At 42.1% G+C, this 21,573-nt stretch overlaps 2 protein-coding genes across 6 annotated transcripts; one reads left to right on the top strand and one right to left on the bottom strand.

Annotated features, from left to right (window-relative positions):
* The first annotated feature begins 200 nt into the window (after positions 1-200).
* On the top strand, positions 201-19,183 carry katnip (katanin interacting protein). 5 transcript variants are annotated; one of them, XM_085416055.1, is made up of 28 exons: positions 201-312; positions 888-1,010; positions 2,259-2,347; positions 2,615-2,790; positions 3,221-3,333; positions 3,451-3,552; positions 3,707-3,832; positions 4,075-4,318; positions 4,487-4,618; positions 4,728-4,879; positions 5,062-5,168; positions 6,961-7,057; positions 7,238-7,447; positions 7,803-7,940; positions 8,725-9,580; positions 10,093-10,860; positions 10,947-11,155; positions 11,349-11,427; positions 11,529-11,706; positions 11,820-11,985; positions 12,625-12,791; positions 12,886-12,950; positions 13,908-14,018; positions 15,874-16,013; positions 16,096-16,197; positions 16,281-16,441; positions 17,358-17,443; positions 17,542-19,183. In XM_085416055.1, exons 2-28 carry the CDS (start codon positions 999-1,001, stop codon positions 17,598-17,600), a joined length of 4,845 nt encoding a protein of 1,614 aa, XP_085272181.1. In that variant the 5' UTR covers positions 201-312; positions 888-998; the 3' UTR covers positions 17,601-19,183. The 5 variants fall into 5 exon arrangements, with proteins under 5 accessions (XP_085272181.1, XP_085272183.1, XP_085272182.1 ...); XM_085416057.1 differs by having other exon boundaries at positions 4,728-4,813; XM_085416056.1 differs by having other exon boundaries at positions 4,487-4,612.
* A 173-nt stretch (positions 19,184-19,356) lies between these two features.
* cox6b1 (cytochrome c oxidase subunit 6B1) lies at positions 19,357-21,228 on the bottom strand. The gene is made up of 4 exons (XM_085416068.1): positions 21,221-21,228; positions 20,416-20,542; positions 20,020-20,120; positions 19,357-19,603 (listed from the first exon to the last, which is right to left on the bottom strand). Exons 2-4 carry the CDS (start codon positions 20,519-20,521, stop codon positions 19,550-19,552), a joined length of 261 nt encoding a protein of 86 aa, XP_085272194.1. The 5' UTR covers positions 20,522-20,542; positions 21,221-21,228; the 3' UTR covers positions 19,357-19,549.
* Between the last annotated feature and the right edge of the window lie 345 nt (positions 21,229-21,573).

Consider the following 21,573-nt stretch of genomic DNA (forward strand, 5'->3'; position numbering starts at 1 on the left):
GTGATTTTACCTTTATGTAGATTTCTGCTGTGTTGCTCTGTTGGTGTCATAGGCAGTGCTTTAATACCCTTTCAGTCAGATGGAGTGTGGCTGGGCAGTAGGAGGCTTTGTGGAGGCTTGTCGGAGCAGGAGGTAGAGAGCGGACCGGTTAGGGGCGTGGTTCTCTCTGATGCGGCTCTCGCCATTGGTGGACAGCTATCCTGGTTACCAACCAACACAACACTGGGCACATGAGAAACCACTAAAAAGCTCGTGAATTTCAAAGATAATGGTTATCAAAGTACTCTTTTTTTTTTTTTTTTTTAATGGACCGTGAGTATTTTTCTTGCATATATCAGAGTCGAAATAAAGTAAAGGCTTTCTGAGATTATGAAGACGGTACGCAGGTTTATATCTGTCTTTTAATAGTAGTTGGAGGCTAACTCGCTAGCTTTTTTAGTTTAGTTATGAACGTCAGCACTGCTTTTACTGAGCTATCGGCTGCTTGCTAACGTCGCCTGCGCCACTACACCTACTAGTTAATTCATGCGATACAACCGCATAGGAGGTTGATAACCCGTTATCTTTCGCTTAAAGTTGACATAGTCAACAATGGCTAGCTCGTTAGCTCTTAATAGCATAGAAATTATTGTAACAGCAACGCTACCCGACAAGCCAACTCCGTGCACGAGTGCTGATGAAAACAAAACCCTGGGGTGGTTTAAAACGAGTTTTGGTCAACCCCTGCTTAAAATAAGATGCTAACGTTAACACAATCGTGAATGTTTGGTATTTGGTCCCTTGAATCGGCCAGCGGGTGTGGCGACATTTTCCACGAGCTGTACTCAAGGTACTTTAGGTTTCATGTCACGGCTAACCTCAGGGTTATCATGTGTGTCCCGCTACAGTGATGGACAAATACGACACAGATTTGAGGGATACGTTTTGAGCAGGAGTGATCGCCTCTCTTCAGAAATATGGGATAGGGTCATGTGAGCAGCATCATCTGCAATCACACGATGGATAACGAGGTAATGATAGTTCAGATCATCTGCCATTTTACTTTACGTGATACACTTTTCATTAAACACTGCAATTTTCACGACCATGAAACTCTAAACTAAAGGCATGCCATTTTGTGCACCAGTATCTGAGCTGTCACCCTGTCTCTATACTCTGTCACTAACAAGAATTTTCTACCCTTGCTTCTCATTTCTCTGCCTCCCTTCTGCTCCTGACCTTGACAGATGCTGTAGCCTAGTTGACTTGTAGAAACTGAGTAAGGCTTTGTGATTTCTTTGTTCATCTTGCATGTTTCTTTAAAAATATATAACAAATGAAACGGCATGAGCTTTAGGCGATTGTGTTATGCAGTCAACCAGTGCTCCCTCCGAGACCCACTTTTTATTTAATCTGCTTAATTTTACTGCAGCCAGCATTATTAAGCTTAAAGCAGGCAGACATCTGGTCTTTTAATAAGGGCCATTTCATTTCAGCTGAGTGCAGAAATGTCTGAACAAGATGTATGCTGTCAGGGTGGTAGAACCCGTAGGGGTCCTCACTTTGGGATTTTTGGTTTAACGTGACAGATATCGTTTTACAATCCATCACTTGAACTACAGCTAAAGAGCTACACTTCATGCACTGTGCACATATTATTGCAGGATGTGATCACCACTGAGGATATAGTAGGGCTGCCTTTGTGAAAAAGTGGCTGAATTTGACAAGCCATGCAAGTATTGGGATCTTGGCCCATGCTGAGTCAGTAGTTTCAGCGTGAGAGCTCAGCTTGGGCTCATTTTTTTTTTTTTTTTTGGCAGTATCTTTTGCTATGATCAATTGTGTGGCTTCATATAAAAATTGAGAGTTTGCGGCTCTTTAGCAGCAGATATTGTAGAGACTAATACTGTGTTAAGGTTATCAGGTGCTGCTTTACAAATAATCAGTTTTTATTATGGTCCTAACCAATAAAACCTTTCTTAATTCATTTCTCCATCACCCATTTAACCTTAGGCTACATCCTGACTAAATGGTTTTTAAATCCAACTGTAACCCCTGTGTCATGACACATTACGCATCCTTCACTAAAGCTTTAGTTCCACACTCGGCGGAGGAGCAAGTTGCTTGCATAATTGTGGTGATGCACGCAATAAAGTGAATGTGCATACCTGTGCAAGAATGAGTTGTATTATGACAATTTGTTGCCCACAAACCGCTGATGTAGGCCTTTCCGACCTTTCATCGTGTGTGTCTGTTTACTGATGTGTGTGTTCTTGAAGGAGAGTAAGACGTGCCAAGGAGAGAAGCTCGCCTCTGCTGTAGATGACACTCTGGATGAATATTTAATCGCCCTCCAACACAAAAACAGGTGAAGTGTTAGTGCAGGCTGCCGGGGAAGAGACAGATTGGATTTCACAGGGGAAACGGACAACTCCTGCATGACTTTCAGTGCTGCCTAATTGGAGCTCTGATTGGTTTGCCTCCTTCCCTTGAGAAACAATACATATATTTTAAAAAGTAACATAGTCTGGAATTGGAATGTGTCATGTTGAATCCTTTGTTAGCCACGTCAAAACTGTGATAGGATTTGCTATATTTTCGAAAGCTATTTATTAGCTCTTTATTTGTTCTCCAGGCTCTTAAAGCGCCTTAAAGTCAAAGACCCCAAGGAGATTGAGTTGGAACGGCTTGAGCAAGGTTTTTCAATTTATCTTAATGGAGCCAATGCCGAAGCCAGTAGGAAGCAAGCCAAGGGCTCCAACCAAAGGTCTCCCTCCTCACAGCCACCTTTGAGGCCTACATGTACAGCAGGTATGCTTTTGCACTTAGACTCAAAACTAGATATTCTTATATAACACTTGATTTTTTTTCTTCTTGTTTATTAAATTTTTCTGAATCTGTCATGCAGGCAGATGTATTATTCTTGAGTGTTCAGTCATGTTTAGGAGAAATCAAAGGTACTATCTCATGCTCTTTTTTTGTTGTTGCTACTGTCACCCATGAACCATATGGAAAACCAGCTAATAGCCACCACTCCTCAGCTTGTAGTTTGTGTGACAGGATCCCGTGTCCAGTCCCAGTGAATAAATGATATTGACAGTTGTAGCTGGCAGGCAGTTTATTCGTCTTCCTCTCTGTGCTGTGGACCATCTGTGTATGTGACTGTGTGTTCCTTCTCCTCCGAGGCATTAGTCTGCTGCACGCTGCTCATGTTCGTTTCTGTGCTGTGACTCATCGGCAGATGTCTGTAGAAGCGCCCACCAGCTAACTGAAGACGGTAGTAAACTGGAGCAGACCCACAGGAAGAGAAGCCACACTGCCCCAGGAAAGGTCCAGAGGAAAGAATGGGTGCAGGTGCAGCCATCTGATATCCTTATCCTATCTGTATTAACACTTATTGTTCAGCAAAAATAGACATTTCCTATTTTTAAGGACACATGTTTGATATTTCCTCTTTTCTAATATGTGCAGGATCCTGTTAAAATTCGAACAGAGGATGGACCAAGTTTGCTAATCTCCCCAACAAAGCGCTACTCTGATGATTTTGAGCCCTATGAAAGCATAGACATGGAGGTAGAGTGAAGACATAACAATGCCTACTAAGCCTGTATGTGTGGGTGTTTTATTTTTAGGGGAGGGACTATGTGCCAGATGCAGCTGTCTGTAGTACTTAGCATCTCTCTATCTCTGCTATTTCCCCTTTATCCAATCATCACGTTTCATCCAGAGCTCCAGTCCACGCTCCCCTCGTAGTCCCTGCTGCCAGAGGAACACCTCTTTCAGCTCCAGGCCTGAGAGCCGAGGAGACCAGGAGCACAGTGAGAAGGTACTTCTCAACCTTGAGGAAGTGAAGGTGAGTGGATGAAAATGTATGCGTTTTTTTTTTTTGTGTCTTCTTGTCGAAGATGAATTAGATATAGAGAATCATCGTAATTTGGTTTATGCCTGTTGGTGGGAATTTATTTCACTTTTTAGTGGTAGTTTGTCAAATCACGAGGATGGTTAAACTGTCAGTATACAGGTCTGTGCCTGTGAGTGCGCAGGACGATGACTTGTGCATGGATGAATATATAAATGATGACCTTTGCAAACTAGGTTTTGCGTCGAAGCCTGGAGGTTAGCATGCGACGGAGCAGTCGTGGCTCAGCTGGGGAGGAGTCAGATGAAGAGTGGGTAGAGGAGCAGATTGAGAGGGATGAGAGCACAGAGAGTCTGGATGAACTGGGGCTGCCTCTCCCCTCCTCCAAGTCATCCTCCAACAGCTCTCGGCCCAGTGGCTCCCAAAGCCATTTTGACTCAGCGAACCTCATTGTGCTGGACTTTGGACCCTCACCTAAAGGTAGGCTAATATGGAAATTTGTTATTGATTTAGGGCGAAGCAAGAGAGGTAACATCCCCTGCTTTTCTGCGTCATCAGCACTGACCTAAGGATGTCTTTAGGCATGTTGTCAGCATATGAAAAGAAGCATCTATTCCTGATCTTAATCAATTTCCTTTATTTTTCCAGGTCGTAAGATCGAGCGTTCACTGTCTGCAAAAAGGAAAGAAAGTGTTGAGACTTTTATACCCACCAAACCTATGTTGGTGAAGAGCAAGACATTAGATAGGCCACCTTCAAAAGAGAGCTGGGAAGGTCAGAGTAAGTCATGTTTTACAAACTCATCTCCCGTTTTTGAATGAAAATGTGGCTGAGATATTCCATTCCACATGATTGTTGCTGGATAAAAAATGTGTATTTTCTGCTTAAGGGCCGAGGAGTCGGGTGGAGAGGCCGCTGTCGGCAAATAGAAAGTCTTCTGTCGAGGACCGGGACCCAGAGGAGGTTGCGATCAGGGTACGCCAGGCCATACAGAGAGAAAACAACCCAGTGCAGAGTGCAGAGCTCTTCAGTCGACACACGGTCTGCCTGAGCCACACTTCACTTCTTACATCTGTTATTACATCTCATTTTCATCTGTAACTGTATACTTTGCCTACTTTTGATTTTATTCAATTGAATTTTCCTGGATTTGACTCACATGTGAATCTTGTCCCATACATATATTTTTCACATCGGTTTGATTTGGTTTCTTTGTCCTCTAGGTCAAGGGACATCAGGTGATGAATGGTTTAGTGCACTACAACACTCACAACAAGGATGACAACAATGTCACTCTGGCCATGCAGAGAATCACACTCATGGGTCCCAGGTATGGTGACAGAAAAAGATACTTAAACACTCAGGAACAGAACGCTAACAGTTACAGTGTACTATGAAACAATTTTGATATAACTCAGGGGTGGCCAATTCCAGGCCTCGAGAGCCGGTGTCCTGCACCTTTTAGATGTGTCACAGCTGATTTAAATGGCTAAATTACCTCCTCGACATTTCTTGAAGTTCTCCAGTGGCCTGGTAATAAACTAATCATTTGATGATGGTGTGTTTTGACCCAGGGTGTTATCTAAGACTTGCAGGGCACCAGCTCTCGAAGCCTGGAGTTGGCCGCCCCTAACATAGCTGGACTTTCTTTGCAGTAGGTGGTTCAACAGAACCTATAAGCCCAGCAACAAAGAATAGGTATTATGATGGTGATTATTAACTTTCTTTGTTATCCCAGGCTTTTCAGTTAAGGCCATATGTGCACACTACGATAAAAGGCATGTGTAACATGTTATTGGACTGTTCTTCCACTAAACATTAATCGATCAAGTAATGCCTACTTCAGTCAGAGACATTACCAGAGATATTTGTAATTTAAAAAAAAACGTGCATCTGTCTGAGAGAATGACGTAAGACAGCAGTGGGCAGTTACTGCCTTATTTTCTGGGTGAGTGAGCGCTAATCAGTTAGCTGTCTCCCATTTCTCTCTGACGGACTGATCAGGTTCATTTTGTGACATTTCTTGAGGCATTTCATCAGATTTAACTAACATCTTTGACTGCAGCTGGAGAGAGGAGTGCTTGCTCTGTGCTGTAGATTTGCTGCAAGCTGGAGGATCACTCTAACCAGAACCTGCTGCAGGTGCAAAACTAGTTCATGGGCTACCATTCAAAGTTCACAGAGCCTGTAGAGCAGAACAAGGACTGTTTCACCAGCTGCAGTTTAAGACAGTGGAAGTGGAGTCTGTTCACATGATGAAGAACTTACTGTAGAGGCAGATTATTGCACCATATGTATATGACATTATTTATCAGTTTCTTTAAAAAAATCATACATGCCTCGTTTTGCGTGCATATGGTGTGTAAATGCAATCTAATTCAATCAATTCTGTTGGAAACACTGGAATATTTGTTCAACCATGATCCAGTTAAACTTGATGCGTGACACAAATTCAATTCTAACCCAATACATAATCAAGGAGGCATTGAAATCAGTTTAATTTTTGGCCATAACAAAGTGAAACTAATCTTCTTGTGTGAATATTTTTTTGTAATAAACAACAAAGAGTCTTTACTCTGTGTTATGTTGGCTCTATTACCAGACCAAGCGGGCTGTGACTTCACAGCTTTGTTTGTTGGTGTTACAAATGTTCCCCTCAACAGGTTGTGTATCTGCAGAAAATCTGTATAACTCATAGAACACATCAGCAAGAAAAGAACAAGTGAAAATGTTGCATTTACACCCAGTTTTATTGGTGGTAATTGAACCTGTCCTCTGTGAGAGCGTATAAAGTGTCCAGCACAAGTTACTATGGTGATGTATCCAAAAAAGGAGCCACCTGACATCAAAATAGTCTGACTTTAGGCTCAGCATACCTTGCTGACTCATTAATCTCACTTCCTAGTACATCTCGTTATTGCCTGTGGCAATTCGGTAAATGCTTTGATGTTATAACACCTACTGGTTGAAATATAACAATGAGTGTATACCCAATGACCTTGAAATTATGTATGGCTTTAGCTACTGCAGTGCTTTGCGTTAATATGAAGATTGAGGATAAATAAATAAATGGAACGATAAACAGAGCAGGCAAGCTAAAGTGTTGTCATTCTTTTATTCAGTCAACAACAGAAACTGCTGAAAGCCTTGGAGAAACTTGAAGGTGGACCTGGTTGCAGCATCCCTCAAAGTGTGAAAACAGACTACACCAAGCAGCCGGTGAGCTAATGACACACTTTCCCAGATCAGAATGAATAATCCTGATGCTGTTGGGTGGGATACCTCTGAACTGCCCGCTTTCTGCTGTAACAAAACAAATTTCCCACATGTGGGACTAATAAAGGTTATCTTGTCTTGTCTTGCCTTGTCTTGTCTTAATGTTTTGTATCGCTGTTGCAGAGAAGGCAGTCGTCACCAGAGTACACACCTGCATTGTATGTTACCATGGAGATACTGTCAAACTGGGGGAACGCACTGCAGGTCGGGCTGACTGAGTTGCAGTTCTTCTGCCTCAGAAACAAGAAGCTTTATGTGTCGCCTCATGACTTAGACATCAGGAATGCTGACTTTCCTGGTAATTTGGGGGCGCTCGTCAATGGGAAAGTGAAGGTCAGTCTCTTCTGCTGTAGTGTGTGTGTTTGTGTGTGCGTGTGTTGTAATTTATTCCCCATCTTGTGGGAAATAAATAAGTTGCCATTATGAAAAAGTGGCTGTTTTGAGTTCTTTATGGTTTTTCATTGCACTACTTTTGAAAGTTTAACAAGCACAAAGTTTGTGTGACACAGCAACTAAACATCAGCTGCTCCCATCAATAAATGCCACAGCACTTGCCAAGAGACCATTGGCAGCCAACAAGGCCACAATCAGCTAGTACTGATGTTCAGACTATATATCTGTCCATCCTTCTTATGAATAAGTTGCTGTTTTTGTTTTTCATTTTGTTGTTCTTCTCTTGGTTTGACAGACCACCAAAGACCGTCATATGTGGACGTGTCCGTTCCACCCACCCATTCAGCTCTACTTCATCATCAGGAACACCGAGCGCTCTCCAGACTTTGGAATATCTTGTATTAAAATCTGGAACTACAACAGAAGCTTCAATGTATGTGTATTCAATAAATTTTATATCAATTCTTCAACACATTCAGTTACAAACTGTTTGATTTCTGCTGCAAGCTGATAGATGGTGCGTGATTGTGCGTTTCCATTATAACAGTGGATGACTGTGTTGGTTTGGTTACGTCACAGGTGCGTTGCTCTTTAAGCAGTGGCTGTCTGAGCTGCCACTCAGTCTGTCCAAATGTGGAACAGTGAGAGATTAGCCTCAGAGGATTAGTGTAACATGGGCTTCTGTCTGTCAGCGTCTCTGCTGTTAAGAAGGGGGCACAAAGACCCCAGGTTTTCCTAGTTTACACCGACCATTAGTACTTAGCAATATTTGTACCGGACTGTGAATAAGAGCCTGTAAGGTAAGGAGTTTGGAGTATTTTCTAGACTTCTCTGGGTTCATAGTGGTTTATTGTCTAGAGGATCAAAAGGTCGCAGTTGCACTAATTAGCAGCTAGCTAGAGCATGTTAGTCAATAGTGTGTTTTATGAAATTAGATTTTTTTTTAATACTCATCAGGTTGCAGCTTGTCATCCTTTTGCTTGAATTTTAATCAAACATTCATTATACAGAGAAATGAAATGCTAAATATTTCCCCACCATTTGGTTTTACAGCTTCACTCAAATGTTTGGTGTTAATTCTGTGAAGAATTGAAATGTGAAAATCATTATTTCTTCATTTTGTGGCATAACTTACTGCTTAAAATCAAATGCTTTTGAAATTGTTAAACATCCTAAATTAAAGACGCTTGTAAACTGATGTGCTGTATCTTTGCCAGGAGCTTGACGTAGGTGCGCGACATATAAAGCTGTACCTGAACAGCACGTTGGTGTTTGAAGGTGAGCTGGAGAAGGGCTGTGGCAACCAAGTCTTTGACTACAGCACCACAATTGATCTTCAGGATCTTCAGGTCTCCGACTCTGTGTTTTCCAGCCCTGTGGCTTCAGGACACAGTCTAAGAGGGGCCACTCCCCTTTGCTATGAAGACAGTAAGGGTGGAGAGGGTAGCATCTCCCAGAGATACCAAAGTTTGAATGCATTGTCTGACACAGCAGGCCAGAATGTGGTAGACATGCAGGAGAAATCACATACACCACTACCACCTATCACTGCTTCTGTGGGAGTGTCATCCTCTACTCGTCACTCGATACAAAGGAGCTCTTTTGACCTGTCTGCCTCAGAGGAGACCCACTCTCTCAGGCAGCAGGTGGAGCAGTCTGCACCCATGGAGCAAACAGTCACCACCCAGCCATCCTCCTCACGGGTTGCCCCGCAGTGGCTGCAGCCTCTGAACAGAGGTGCTCCAGAGGGATGTGAGACCAGCAGGGAGAGGCCACGGTGGCTGGTACCCCAGCATTCTTCAGAGCTCAAACAGCCATCAGCATCATCCTCTTCCATGCTCCCAGAGTTGCCATGTAACCCAGGGCGTGTGTGCAGAGGGGCGGAGAGGACGGCGAATGGGGTTCAGTGGAAGGCTGACTCTTTGGACCTGAGCTGCGACCTGCTTGAGGAGGTCGGGGAGCAAAGGTCAGACAGGCCCATCAGCGGACGGAGGAGCTCATTCAGAAACTCCACAGCCAGTGTAAGGCAGACAGAGGAACAACACCACAGAGCTACAGCACTGACAAACGCTGGTATGCATTGTCAGAATTTTCATACTGAAACAGAGAGACAAATCTGTATATATGGCTACTCCAGCCTTTCTATAAATTTAGCTCTATTTCATCTTTAAAAATATCAGGGTATCATCGGTCAGGGTAGGAGTTTTCATTACCTTATCAGTCCTTTCAAAGGAAATCGTATCCACTGATTAAAAATACAAAGGAATATACTTTTGGAGACTTTAGGAGAATAACATAGTTTAGCTAACTAGAGTCTCTATTCTCACCTTACTGGCAGTCATTTGTTTGATCTAATCATTGTCATTCTTTTTGCTGTTGATCACTTTGGCAAATATATTACTGCTCTTTAATCTTACTGATTCATTTGCATTGGGTTCATTTATGTAAAATTTTAAGTGGATATTTAGTGAAATACACAGACTTGTAGATTTTAGTTATATTTGATGTCGGACAATTCTTACAGGCTAATTTCTTTCCTTTTGGTTTGTTAGTAATTTATAGTCTAATGTTTGTGTGTTCTCCAGATGAGCCCATGTCTTTGGTGAGTGCTAGCAGAAGGCAGAGTAGCTCTCGGGCCCGGCTGCACAGTCAGCAGGATGACACCCTCATGGAGTCCTGGGATTCACTCACTAAGTTCAACCAATGTCAGCGTGGACGCATCTCCAACATGGCGTTCGAAGGCGACATATTTGATGAGTTTCTTCAGCGCCAGGGCTGTGGTCCACCTACAGTCCCACCCATCTCTTCTTCATCACCCAGAAGCCCTCTGTCCTCCTTAACCACTCAGGGGACACTTTGCGAAGGCCCTGATGACGATCCATCCATGGAGCGGGAGGACGAGTTTGAGATTCCAGTGTTGCCGCAAGGCCAAAGGCTGGTAATCAACATTTTGTCCACCTGGGGTGATCGTCACTACGTGGGTCTCAACGGCCTGGAGGTTTTCAGCTCTAGTGGAGAGCCTCTCCGACCTGTTCATATCCACGCTGACCCGCCAGACATCAACATTCTCCCAGCATACGGCAAGGATCCACGCGTAGTCACCAACTTAATCGATGGCATCAATCGGACTCAGGATGACATGCATCTTTGGCTAGCCCCATTTACTCCTGGTTGTAGCCACACCATTTTCATGGACTTTGGAGTGCCCCACAAAGTGGCCATGATCCGTGTGTGGAACTACAACAAGTCGCGCATCCACTCATTCCGAGGCGTGAAAGAGGTAGAAATGCTTCTGGATGGAAGGTGCATCTTCAGGGGGGAGATTGCAAAAGCGTCTGGAACTCTTTCTGGAGGTATCTGATCAGAACAACTTCACAAGAGTTTATGCTCCATTGTGTGTTGTTTTTTTGACCAAATTATCCTTTATTCATGCGCTCAGGACTGGACCAGTTTGGCGACACTATCCTCTTCACCACTGATGATGAGATACTGGAGGCGATGTCTCGTTATGATGAGACCTTCCTTAGTGAAGGTGAAAGTCCTGAGAGCATGGTGTATGAGGAGGAGCTGCAGAGACCACGCACTGCTGATGGAGAGGGAGAGGAACGACCTTTTACCCAGGCTGGTTTCAGAGAGGAAGACCTCACTGTAAGTACTGGTCTCATTCGAGAATTTGAATCATAAATTCATAAAGCAACTTATTCCAAAGTGTGACAGAGTTGACTTTCATTATGTGGCCCCAAATGATCAGAGCAGACAGGCACAAAGGCCAAACTAGCCACAGCATCAACAGGACTGTGTGGTACAGTTATGCTTTAAATGCAATGTTGTTTTGTTTTAGCTGAAACTTCAACTCAACTCTACTATGAGCCAATCTGAAGAGAGCTTAGAGCTCATTCCTGGGATGCACACAGGAAAGTGTGAGTACATCAGTCATATCCTGTCATATTATGGTTGCCTCTCTGTTTTTGGCTTTGTGTTTTGGATGTTTCTGGATGCTTACAGTCTGTCTTAATCCCAGGCCTTAGACTGGAAATGACCTTGACATGGGGCGACCCCCATTACATGGGCCTGACAGGACTGGAGATCGTGGGGAAGGATGGAGAGACTTTACCTTTAGATCTTAGTATGATCGCTGCTTCACCCAGGGACCTCAACGACCTACCTGATTATGGACATGACCTGCGCACACTTGATAAGTATGCCTGACACTAAATGTAACATGCCCTTTGATATTACAGTTAAAGTCCAGGCAAAGATTACATCATTATTATGTAAGATACAGTGTATAATGTCTACTGTCATTATTTAGACTTATTGATGGCCACAACATTACCACCGATGACCAGCATATGTGGCTGATTCCTTTCTCCTATGGAGAGTCCCACACCTTGACCATTACCTTCAGCAAGGCCCAGACCATCGCTGGTCTCCGTTTCTGGAACTACAACAAGTCTCCTGAGGACTCTTACAGAGGGGTGAGACAGTTTCTGCCAGGCTGAACCCACATTTGTTATGATGCAGAATAAAGTTTACTTCAAATACTAACGTGTTTATGATATTTCGTACTTTACATGATCATTTGTAAATTAACAAAATATTGTGAACTGAATTAGTGCCACTTCCTTCAAGTGGAGTCAGATCAGCTGATAATTTTGAACAAGTATAATTCACATATTACTTAAGGCCATATTCTGCTTTGCGGTTATAAAAGGTCTGTGGTTACAAAGCCCAAAGTCCAGTTTTAATACATGCAGTATCAGACCACATATTAGCTGACCAATCAATGTAGACTGGGCCCTTCTGGGGTTGGAGGGTTTAAAGAGACAAGAGATAAAATACTGTGTGAGAGAAATAACAACAATATTACAGTGTTTTATGAAAATTAATGTATGTAAACACACTGTATGACACCCTTAATATGGATTTATGAAGCTGTGAATCTGACTTCTCATTTGTACAAAGAACAGTACGTGCTGAAAAAGTGATGACTGTGTATAATGCTGCAAAGCATGGATTACTTATTGTGACAGATTTTTATTTTTAACCACAGAAGTTCTTTGCAGAACACTTTATGCATCTTAGAAAACATAAAAATGTCCACATGTTTGGTTCAGGTGAAACTGATTCATCTGTTCTTGGATGATGTTCCTGTCTCACCAACGGAGGGATTACTGATCAGGAAGGGACCGGGCAATTGTCACTTTGATTTTGCCCAGGAGATTCTCTTTGTTGACTTTCTCCAGACTCCAGCTGATAACGGGAGTAACGAAGACTACCACAGGTGAAGCCCAGAGTATGAGTCTGAGTAAAACTGCTGTTTCATCAGAAATTCTGAAAACTGCCTTTCCTTATTTATAACTTTATTTTTAATTCAGAGGACACTCTAAGAAACAAGAACAGCCCAGCATGGACTATGAGGCTCCCATCATGCCTTGTGGGTGTATCCTTTTTCTAAACAGATTTCACACATGCTTATGCATGCTGTGCTCCTGTCTGCCCTATTGGTCCAAAAATGTTCTGTGGATATTTTTTAAATGCACGGATCAGATTGAGTTCAGACCACGTTAAATAATCTGCATTGGTTGCTTTGGCAACACCACTGGCATGCACATGCTCATCAAGAGCTTACAGAAGGAAAATGTCTGGCTGGAGGAGAAATAGAAATGTGTCCAGTCATTTCAGTGTGTTGTGATATTGCGCAAAACCTTTCCACATATCAGAAAATAGCAGTGAAAACTGGCTGACAGGTTAGTATGTATTTAACACAGAAAAATGACTATATCGTTTGGTGTAGCGATAAGTGATAAGTTAAGCACTTTATCGAGCTCGTGTTTTCATCCACTGTTCTCACAGACATTACAATGTGCCCTCCTTTCACGTTCGGTCTAGGAGCCAGCCAGGGCTCACCTCTGTAACCTCTTACTATTTTACTCTTTCTGGAACTATTAACTTTGTGAAATAATGTGAACACAGGCAGAGCAAAAACCTTTGTTTCATATGAATGATTCGTTACTGGTGGTTAGTGACTGCTATTCTGAGGTTGCTGGTTATGCAATTAAGTGGTTAAAATCACAGGCCATGCCTCAGACTGGTGAATGTACACCAGCCAGAAGAACCACCTGGAATTTGGGTGGATCAGATTAAGACCAGGCCTTAAAAATGTAGTGGGAAGATTTAACCCATTGCATCCGAATAATAATTTGTCTGTAACTGTACACATTTTGAACTCTAAACAAAAGCTGAACATTATAGACTTGTTAAAGAAAATTTGTTTTTGTCCAGTAAAGTGGTAAAAATGTTCTTATCTTTCTTTTTTCCTTTTTTTAAGCAGCTAGAAAAGGAAAAAGCTGGATCTAAAATGCTCGATGTTGTCTTTTCCTTGACTTTCACCTGTCAGTCATTTTTCAGCTCCAGCTGTTAACAACCTGGGGAGATCCATACTACATTGGTCTGAACGGCCTTGAGTTTTACAATCAGAACCATGAGAAGATCAGCCTCAGTGACAACAGTATCCTTTCTCATGATTCAGACTTGCATCTGACCTCACTGGCTCGAATTCACCTCACTTGCTGGAATATGTTAATGTTTACTGTTAATGTGGTCAGATGGGTGCCTGGTTAAGAATGCGTGGTGTACAGTTGTGGTCAGAAGTTTACATACTCTCATCGTGGGGAGAAATGTCACGGTAATTTTGGACTTTTAATGGTTTCTTTCGGCTGTTCTTTCCCCAGGGTGGAATGATTTTGCAGCATGCATCTTTAAAGACTTGGGTAGACAAAGATTTGGGTTCACAATTATTTACATACATCGCTTTTGTCTTTTAATTAAGGTTCTTCAATGTCTTTTAACTTGACAAGGCCAAGAACTGTTAACTTCTCATTAGTGATCATGATTAACTACAACTGGTAGTTTCTCTTTGCTAACAAAAAAACGATATGTTTGCCAACTCTCAGTGGACTGACCAATACTCAGAATAATGAGAAAATCCAAGGAACTCAGTGAAGATCCAACAAGGAGAACTGTAGATTTACAAAAGCTGGGAAGGTCTCTTGGAGCCATTTCTAAACAACTGCAGATTCCAGGACCGTTGATTCAAACAATTGTACATATGTACAAATTATTCAGATGTCTCACCACTTTGACAAGTTTTGGAAGAAGACCCAAACTTTCACCCTCATATGGGAGTAAATTGGTTAGGATGTTCAGGAACCATGAAGGGCCAAGCCTGCCATGAGCTGGAACCTGCTGACACACCAGTGTCACTGTCAAGTGAAGTGAGCCTTACTGAGAGGGTGCCAACCAAGAAAGAAGGCCCTACTCGAAAATTGACACCTTCAAGCTTGAGTGAAATTAGCATTTTCCCACATGGACTACCCAAATGCATTCTAGAGAAAAGTTTTATGGCCAGGCAAGGCAAAGATTGAGCTATTAGGTAACAATGACAAGAGTGCAGGTATGTATGGAGAGGTAAAAGTGAGATTATCTAACCTAAGAACACTGTACCAGCTGTCAAGCATGGTGGTGGTAGCATCATACCTTGCGGCTGTTTTGCTGCCGGTGGTACTGATACACTGCACAAAGTGGATGGAATAATGAAGGAGTATCAATCACTAAATGGTTGAAACTGAGACATCGGTGTGTGTTCCAACAGGGCAATGATCCCAAAAGATCCAAAGACCTTTTCTAGCCCCAACCTTAGTGCTATTGAAAATCTGTGGACTTCACTTAAAATTCTTACAAGTCACGCTAATGAACTCTAACAAAGAAGGGTGATCAAATATCGAGGTAGAATTATACCTGCTTGTTTATGGCTACCAAAAGACGCTGTGTGAATTGAAGAAAATCCAAAACAAAATCAAATTTGTTCACCCAGTTCTTTTTAAAAGATTTATTAAATGCTGTATGATCATTCCACCCCGGAAAAGCAGCATGACATTCATGCCTATGTTGATTGGATGAAACTTCTGACAACAACTGTAAATCGGTCACTTTAGATTGATAGATATTAAGTCACTAGCTGTTAATGTTTTCCTCTTAAAAGATCAAACATTACATCCTACTCTAAGAACATAAGGATTTCGAGCAGTAGTGCATGGTTGTTTACTCTTATAGGTAACTGTGACAATCAAATTGAAATAATATTTAGTGTGAATTATACTTGTGCATTTTATTAGTATATTCAAGGGGTTCAAATAAAAAAAGTAGTCTAGTTTATTTGATTTGGGTTTACATAATATATCTCTGAATGAGTTTGTGACTACTGTAAAACTCTGTTCTCATGAAACTCTGAGTAAAGTTGTGGGTAATTAGCAGCTGTGTTTATATTAATAAACATGATCAGACCTCAACATTACGTCCACCAGACATTGCTGCTTTTCCAGACAGTGTGAATGTGCTGGACAATGTGAGCGGTGATGTGAGGACTCCAGATAAATTAATAGATGGAGTCAACTGCACCCACGATGGAAGACACATGTGGTTAGCCCCAGTGCTTCCTGGCCTGGTGAGAAAGACAGTGTGTGTGTGAGTGTGTAAGAGAGAGACTGTTTGCAGCTGACACGAGTGTATGCTCTGTTTCCATGCAGGTGAACCGTGTGTATGTCATCTTTGATCATCCAGTGACTGTGTCCATGATCAAGCTGTGGAACTACTCAAAGACGCCTCAGAGAGGAGTGAAAGAATTTGGGGTAAGCCTACTTCTCTCTCTGCTGCGGGTTTAGCAATCGCTTCTGTTTGTTTACTAATGGTGCATGTTTCTCCGTGAGTCCAGCTGCTGGTGGATGACCTCCTGGTATATAATGGCATCTTGGACTGCGTAAGCCAAGTGACACGAGGCATCCTGCCTACTTGCGACCCTGTGGTGCCCTACCACACCATCCTGTTCACAGATGACGTCTACATTACTCACAGAGAGAGGAACACTGTCATCAGGTACTCAGGCTTTTTGTATTCATTTATCTTTTCTTTTTTTTTTTTTTGAAAGATGAATTCCTGAATGGCTGCTTGCTTACAGGCTAAATGCTGATTGTTATTTAGGTTTGCCTTATTTAGAAAAGGGGTATCAGACCTGCACTTGGCTGCCAGCCGACTGGACGCCTTGCAGAGTGTGAAATTTGCAGAGGAGGTTGTGTTGCAGGATGTTAAGAATGGGTAACATAAAAGTGTTTTTCCAGAATCTTACAAATTATCTTTGTCATCCCATACTACACTGAAGTGTGACGGTTAATCCAAGGAGCCATGCTCCTACTGAGATTTATAATTCCACAGTCTTCTTAAAGACATCTTACACTGCTCATCATCTTTTTTGTAAATGGATAAAATGTATGAGAGGACTTTTTAAATGTATTTTGAATGCTGCTTTGCTTTTGGTGTACGACCCTCTAGAAGTCAGATTGAGCTGCATGTGGCCCATGAACTGAAATGACACCCGTGATCTGTCATGTAAAATGCTTTTTGACAGGCCTGTTGCATTTCTGACAATCAAACAGATTTACAGACAAATTGTGTTAGATTAACTCAGTAGTTTTGAAAAGACTTGTACTCTTCTCCACTTCAGCCCCCGTGTCAGCAGACACCGTCAACAGTGAGTAACAGGATAGTAAAAACCCAGTGCTGCTGCCTCCTTGTGGTCACTCCCTGTACTGAAGATTCCTCCAGTGCCCTCAAACATCCCACATCCTCCTTACCACTTGCTTGACTTGTGATCCCCAGAGTCCCTCCTCTCCCTGACTTCGAGCTTTGTCAACCCTCCCTTTTGTGTTTTATTGCCCTTTTCCGCTTCTCGCTGGCACTACAGTTTTAAAGAAAAACATCCGCTGTGTCTTCCTTTTCTTGTGTTGCCTTGTAGTAATTATGTGGAAGATCAGGATGTGAAGATGACCAATGAGAACCAGATAGTTCATCACAATAAGAAGAAGCAGACGGCAGACCCAGGTGAATCAGAGAAGCGATTGGAGCACTTTAACATGGATGGATTCGTCTGTTTTAAAATGTCTTTGTTAACTCTTCTGTTCTGTTCTCACTCAATTCAGCTCTACGGCCTAAAACCTGCATGACTGATGGCGGGAAACATGGAAGGAGGAGGTACTGACTGACATGGAGTCAGTGTTTTTACAGTTTGAGGAGAGCTGAAGGGAAGAACCTGTGGCTGACTCTTTTATTCCACTTTTTTGGTGGGTGACTTTTGAAAACCTCCTTTACACCAAGTCCCAAAGCAGCCACCCAGCTGTCATTTGTAAAGGCGTCACCCCAGCATCTCACACGGTCCACAATTAAAAGGACAGAGATTATACACACACAAGATTCCACTTTATGGTTGGATTTCTCTCCTTTTCTTTGCTGTGAAAACGAGTCCACAGATATCCTGAACATGTACTGTATAGTCGTCCCTCCCTCAGTGCCAGGAAAAAACTGTCGAGGCTGCATTTTATCAGCCATATTATTGTGCCTAGTACCAACACTATAATCTGTGGCTGCTACTTGTGACTTGTGCTGCATATCCCAATGCTGCTTCTGGCGTATACATAATCCAGGAAAAGAAAAAAAAAAGCTCAAAGGCCACATGAATACACTGTCACATCAGGACGCTACGTTAATTAATTAACATGATTCACCAACGAGCCTAGTCATTTAGCTCTCGGCCTAATGGGTAGGAAAACACTCCCACCAGTGCACAAACCAAGCCTAATGCTATGCAGCCACTAATTTATATCTATTAATATTTATATCTCTTGGATAATATATTTCAAAAGTGAGTGGTTTTACTTGTGGAAGTACTTTCAGAGAGGTTTTTACATTTGCAAGATTCACATTAACGACTAATGCGATAGACGAAGTCGAGGAACATTGAGAATTGAAGCCGCTCAAAGCTTCACATTAATACTAACAAATATCTATTTGGCTTCACACAATTAGGTCAGTTTGTTTTTTCTGCTTCGCATCAAGTAGAAAAAGCTCGTTTGCAATCCAAGTGACCTTTATTGAAGTTGCTATGCACATGTACTAGATTGTTTGACTTTTTTTTTCCAGCAAACATTTCCACAGCAGTCTTTTTAATTCGGTTAAAAAATAGAAGCAATTTTCCACTTTTAGCGTTTGAGTAGATAACAGACAACTTCTAATATGCAAATATTATAAACTTACCTCAAATTAAGAAGAGCAGTTGTTTAAAAGGGGATAAATAGGAATCTGTGTTCACTAAAATACTTGGTAGTCTGTGCTGTACTTTTTTTTTCCGCTCAGTGTTCACTGTACTAACTTGTTGCATGGGAAAAACTCCTCAGCATAAATTTTTTTTTTAGGTGTTTTTACTGCGTCATTGAGCCCCAGTATAAACTATTCTACACTCCTTATAGCTGGGAGTCATTGTATATGAAATGCAGTTTTATGTATTTAATTTCATTATGTCCCGCAGCAGTGATACTCATTACTCCAAATCTCCATTCTGCTCTGTGGAGTGGTGGCCATTATTGTAGCCGTGACATTTAGTGTTTTGAAATATTTATTTTTCTAATCTTGATTAAATATGTATATTTGAAGTAGGTTTATTGGAATGAATAAAATGTGAAAAAAGTAATAGTTTACCTTCAGTTTTCTGGAAATTCATCCTCTTGTTGTGCTTTTTTTGGGGGGGGATGTCTGGAGTGATCTGCATCAAACTCTATAAGCGGGCCACTTGGGTTTTGCTGTTGATCTCTTATGTTCAGACTTCCTTGCCCTGACTCTTTCTCACACACATCTGAACTAAACCCCCAAAAAAGAGTCTATGAATAACCTCACAGGGGATCAGCAGCATGCTGTAAAGAGACAAAATAAGACAGGACAAGCCAGTTCCATAAATATATCCTGAGATATTTTTTATTAATGCAGAATCTGCTGTACATTTCATGATATCTTTAAGGAATGACCATTCAGTTTCGGTGTGATCTCAGGACAGAGCATTAGTGGAAAGGCACACCGCAGGTTTTATACCACTCGTACAAACATTCTACTGAAAAGATTACATCTCTGCAGACTATCGGCATTCGAAATGCTTAAGCCTCAGATTTTTCCAGCAAAGGTCCCATCTTCTCTCTGCTCGTCCCATTTCTGGATCTAAAGGGACAAAAATTTTAGAGGAAAAAAAGAAAACTTTTGAGACAAAAATATTTATTTTTAGTTGATTTAATAACTATGTAAGAGTGTTAATCCTCAAACTACATTTTTGTACAACTTGTGATGTTAAGCAAAGCTTAGAGAGTGGAATCGCTTTGGCTGATAAAGTAACTCAACATGTTGATGTATTTTTAGTCAGCTGTGTGATTAGGGGCAAATCTCCAAACTGTGTTTTCCATGTTTTCCTTATTTTTGACTGTTTGGGCTGAGCAGGAATGTGAGGAATCATAAAGTTGTTTGACCCCTGCTAAATAAACTCTTCCCACCAATTAAATTACCATGTACATGCTGCCAATACGCTTTCAGCAAAGTGGCTTTTCTGTTAGAAATGAGATGGTAACATTTCTTATATTTACCCAGGAGATGGGGCACAGCGATTTGTAGACCCTTTTGTACCACTCGCAGGGCTGGGTGTCTAATCCCTTGGCATCCAAAGCTTTCTGGCAGCGGTAGTAGTCTATAAATAGAGAAACAACAATGGTGAATATCAAAAATAACCTTCCAGTAGACCCTGTGAAGAAATCTGACTGGGCTATCTTCAGGCCAGAGGTCAGGGTCAGTAGGTGAACTATGATAGCCTTTATCATGATTACTATGACTGAATAATGTTGTAATAATCCAAAATTGTACTAGGTTGTTATTGCCTTTTTAAAGCACAGCATAGTCTTGCTTTAATCGGCAGTTCCTCTAGTCGCTTTCACACATTTGGAGAAAACAACAGGCACCTCTTTGACCTTGAGGTGTAGTCTTACCCACGTAGTTGGACCAGCAGTTCCTGGTCTGGTTCTGGTTGGGGAATCTGGAGTCAAAGGGAGCCGTGCGGTATTTCTCAAGTTTGGCTTTAATGTCTTCGGCCATTTTCACCTCTGGAAGGAGAATCTAATGAATGGGTGCAAAAGGGGAAAGAAACAGCCACTCATTAGCCTGTGTGTGGTAGCCTCTTGTGAGGATAACATCTGCAGGTTGCCTTCTATGTGCGGAGATTGAACAGTGGCCGGCGGTGACGATCTGTGACGCCTTAAGATTTCATATTTGGGCAAGTGCAGCGGATTGCTGTCTGCGGCACCTGAAGGCTGCTACTAGAAATGCGGGACTTTCATCAGCTATTCTTCTCACCGTCCAATCTATAATATCAAACTACAGTCAAACATAAGCAGTGATTAAATATGTAGGACAAAGTGGGAAGGCCCTAAATGGTAAAATGCGCCTTATTAGCCGGTATTGGCAGTAATCAATAGCCTTAGTTACCAGGCCAAAAAGCGTTTCCTTCGCACGTAGCCCAGTTTCTCTTTCTTTTTCGCACAACCTGGTAACACATTCGCTATTTCTCTCTGCAGTGTAATTAGTTTCTTTAAGAATGCTACTGAAAACCGATTAAAACACTTCCTATCGATACCCAGAATTAGTGGTGCCATTTTTGACACGCCACTTCCCGAGCGGTTATTTTGATGACTACACACAGAAATGAATAGAATAAATAGAAATAATACCTAGCGGACGGTCTGCGCAAGACGAAAACGGTACTTTAGAGGGTTAGAGCATGCAGGTAAACGGTACCTTAGTCGCAGATGCTGGCTCGGCTCAAGTGACTTTACACCGGACGGTGAGTGTCGTTACTCTGAGAGACAGTGCGCGCTCCACGCGTGCGCTCCGGTCTGAAGATATTGGAGCCGTGCAGTTTTATCATAAGGGAATGGCGGATACAGGTCACATTGAAATGACAAGACTCTCACAGTCACACTTTGTCTACACGCAAATGTTTGCTTTATGTCGTGTTTTGGAGAATAAAAGCCCTGAGGGGTGAAAGCCCAGGGGCGCAGCGGGAGGTGTTTATTTTAGCTTTAATTTGTTGTTCGAGGTTTTACTCCTATGAAGCCGGAAGTTTTCGGCTCCTCTGTGTTTCTGTTAAT

This window comes from Rhamphochromis longiceps, linkage group LG8 (genome assembly GCF_057381845.1).
Source record: "Rhamphochromis longiceps isolate RC_006_pf linkage group LG8, R_longiceps_female_GT1.1, whole genome shotgun sequence".
NCBI lineage: Eukaryota > Metazoa > Chordata > Actinopteri > Cichliformes > Cichlidae > Rhamphochromis > Rhamphochromis longiceps.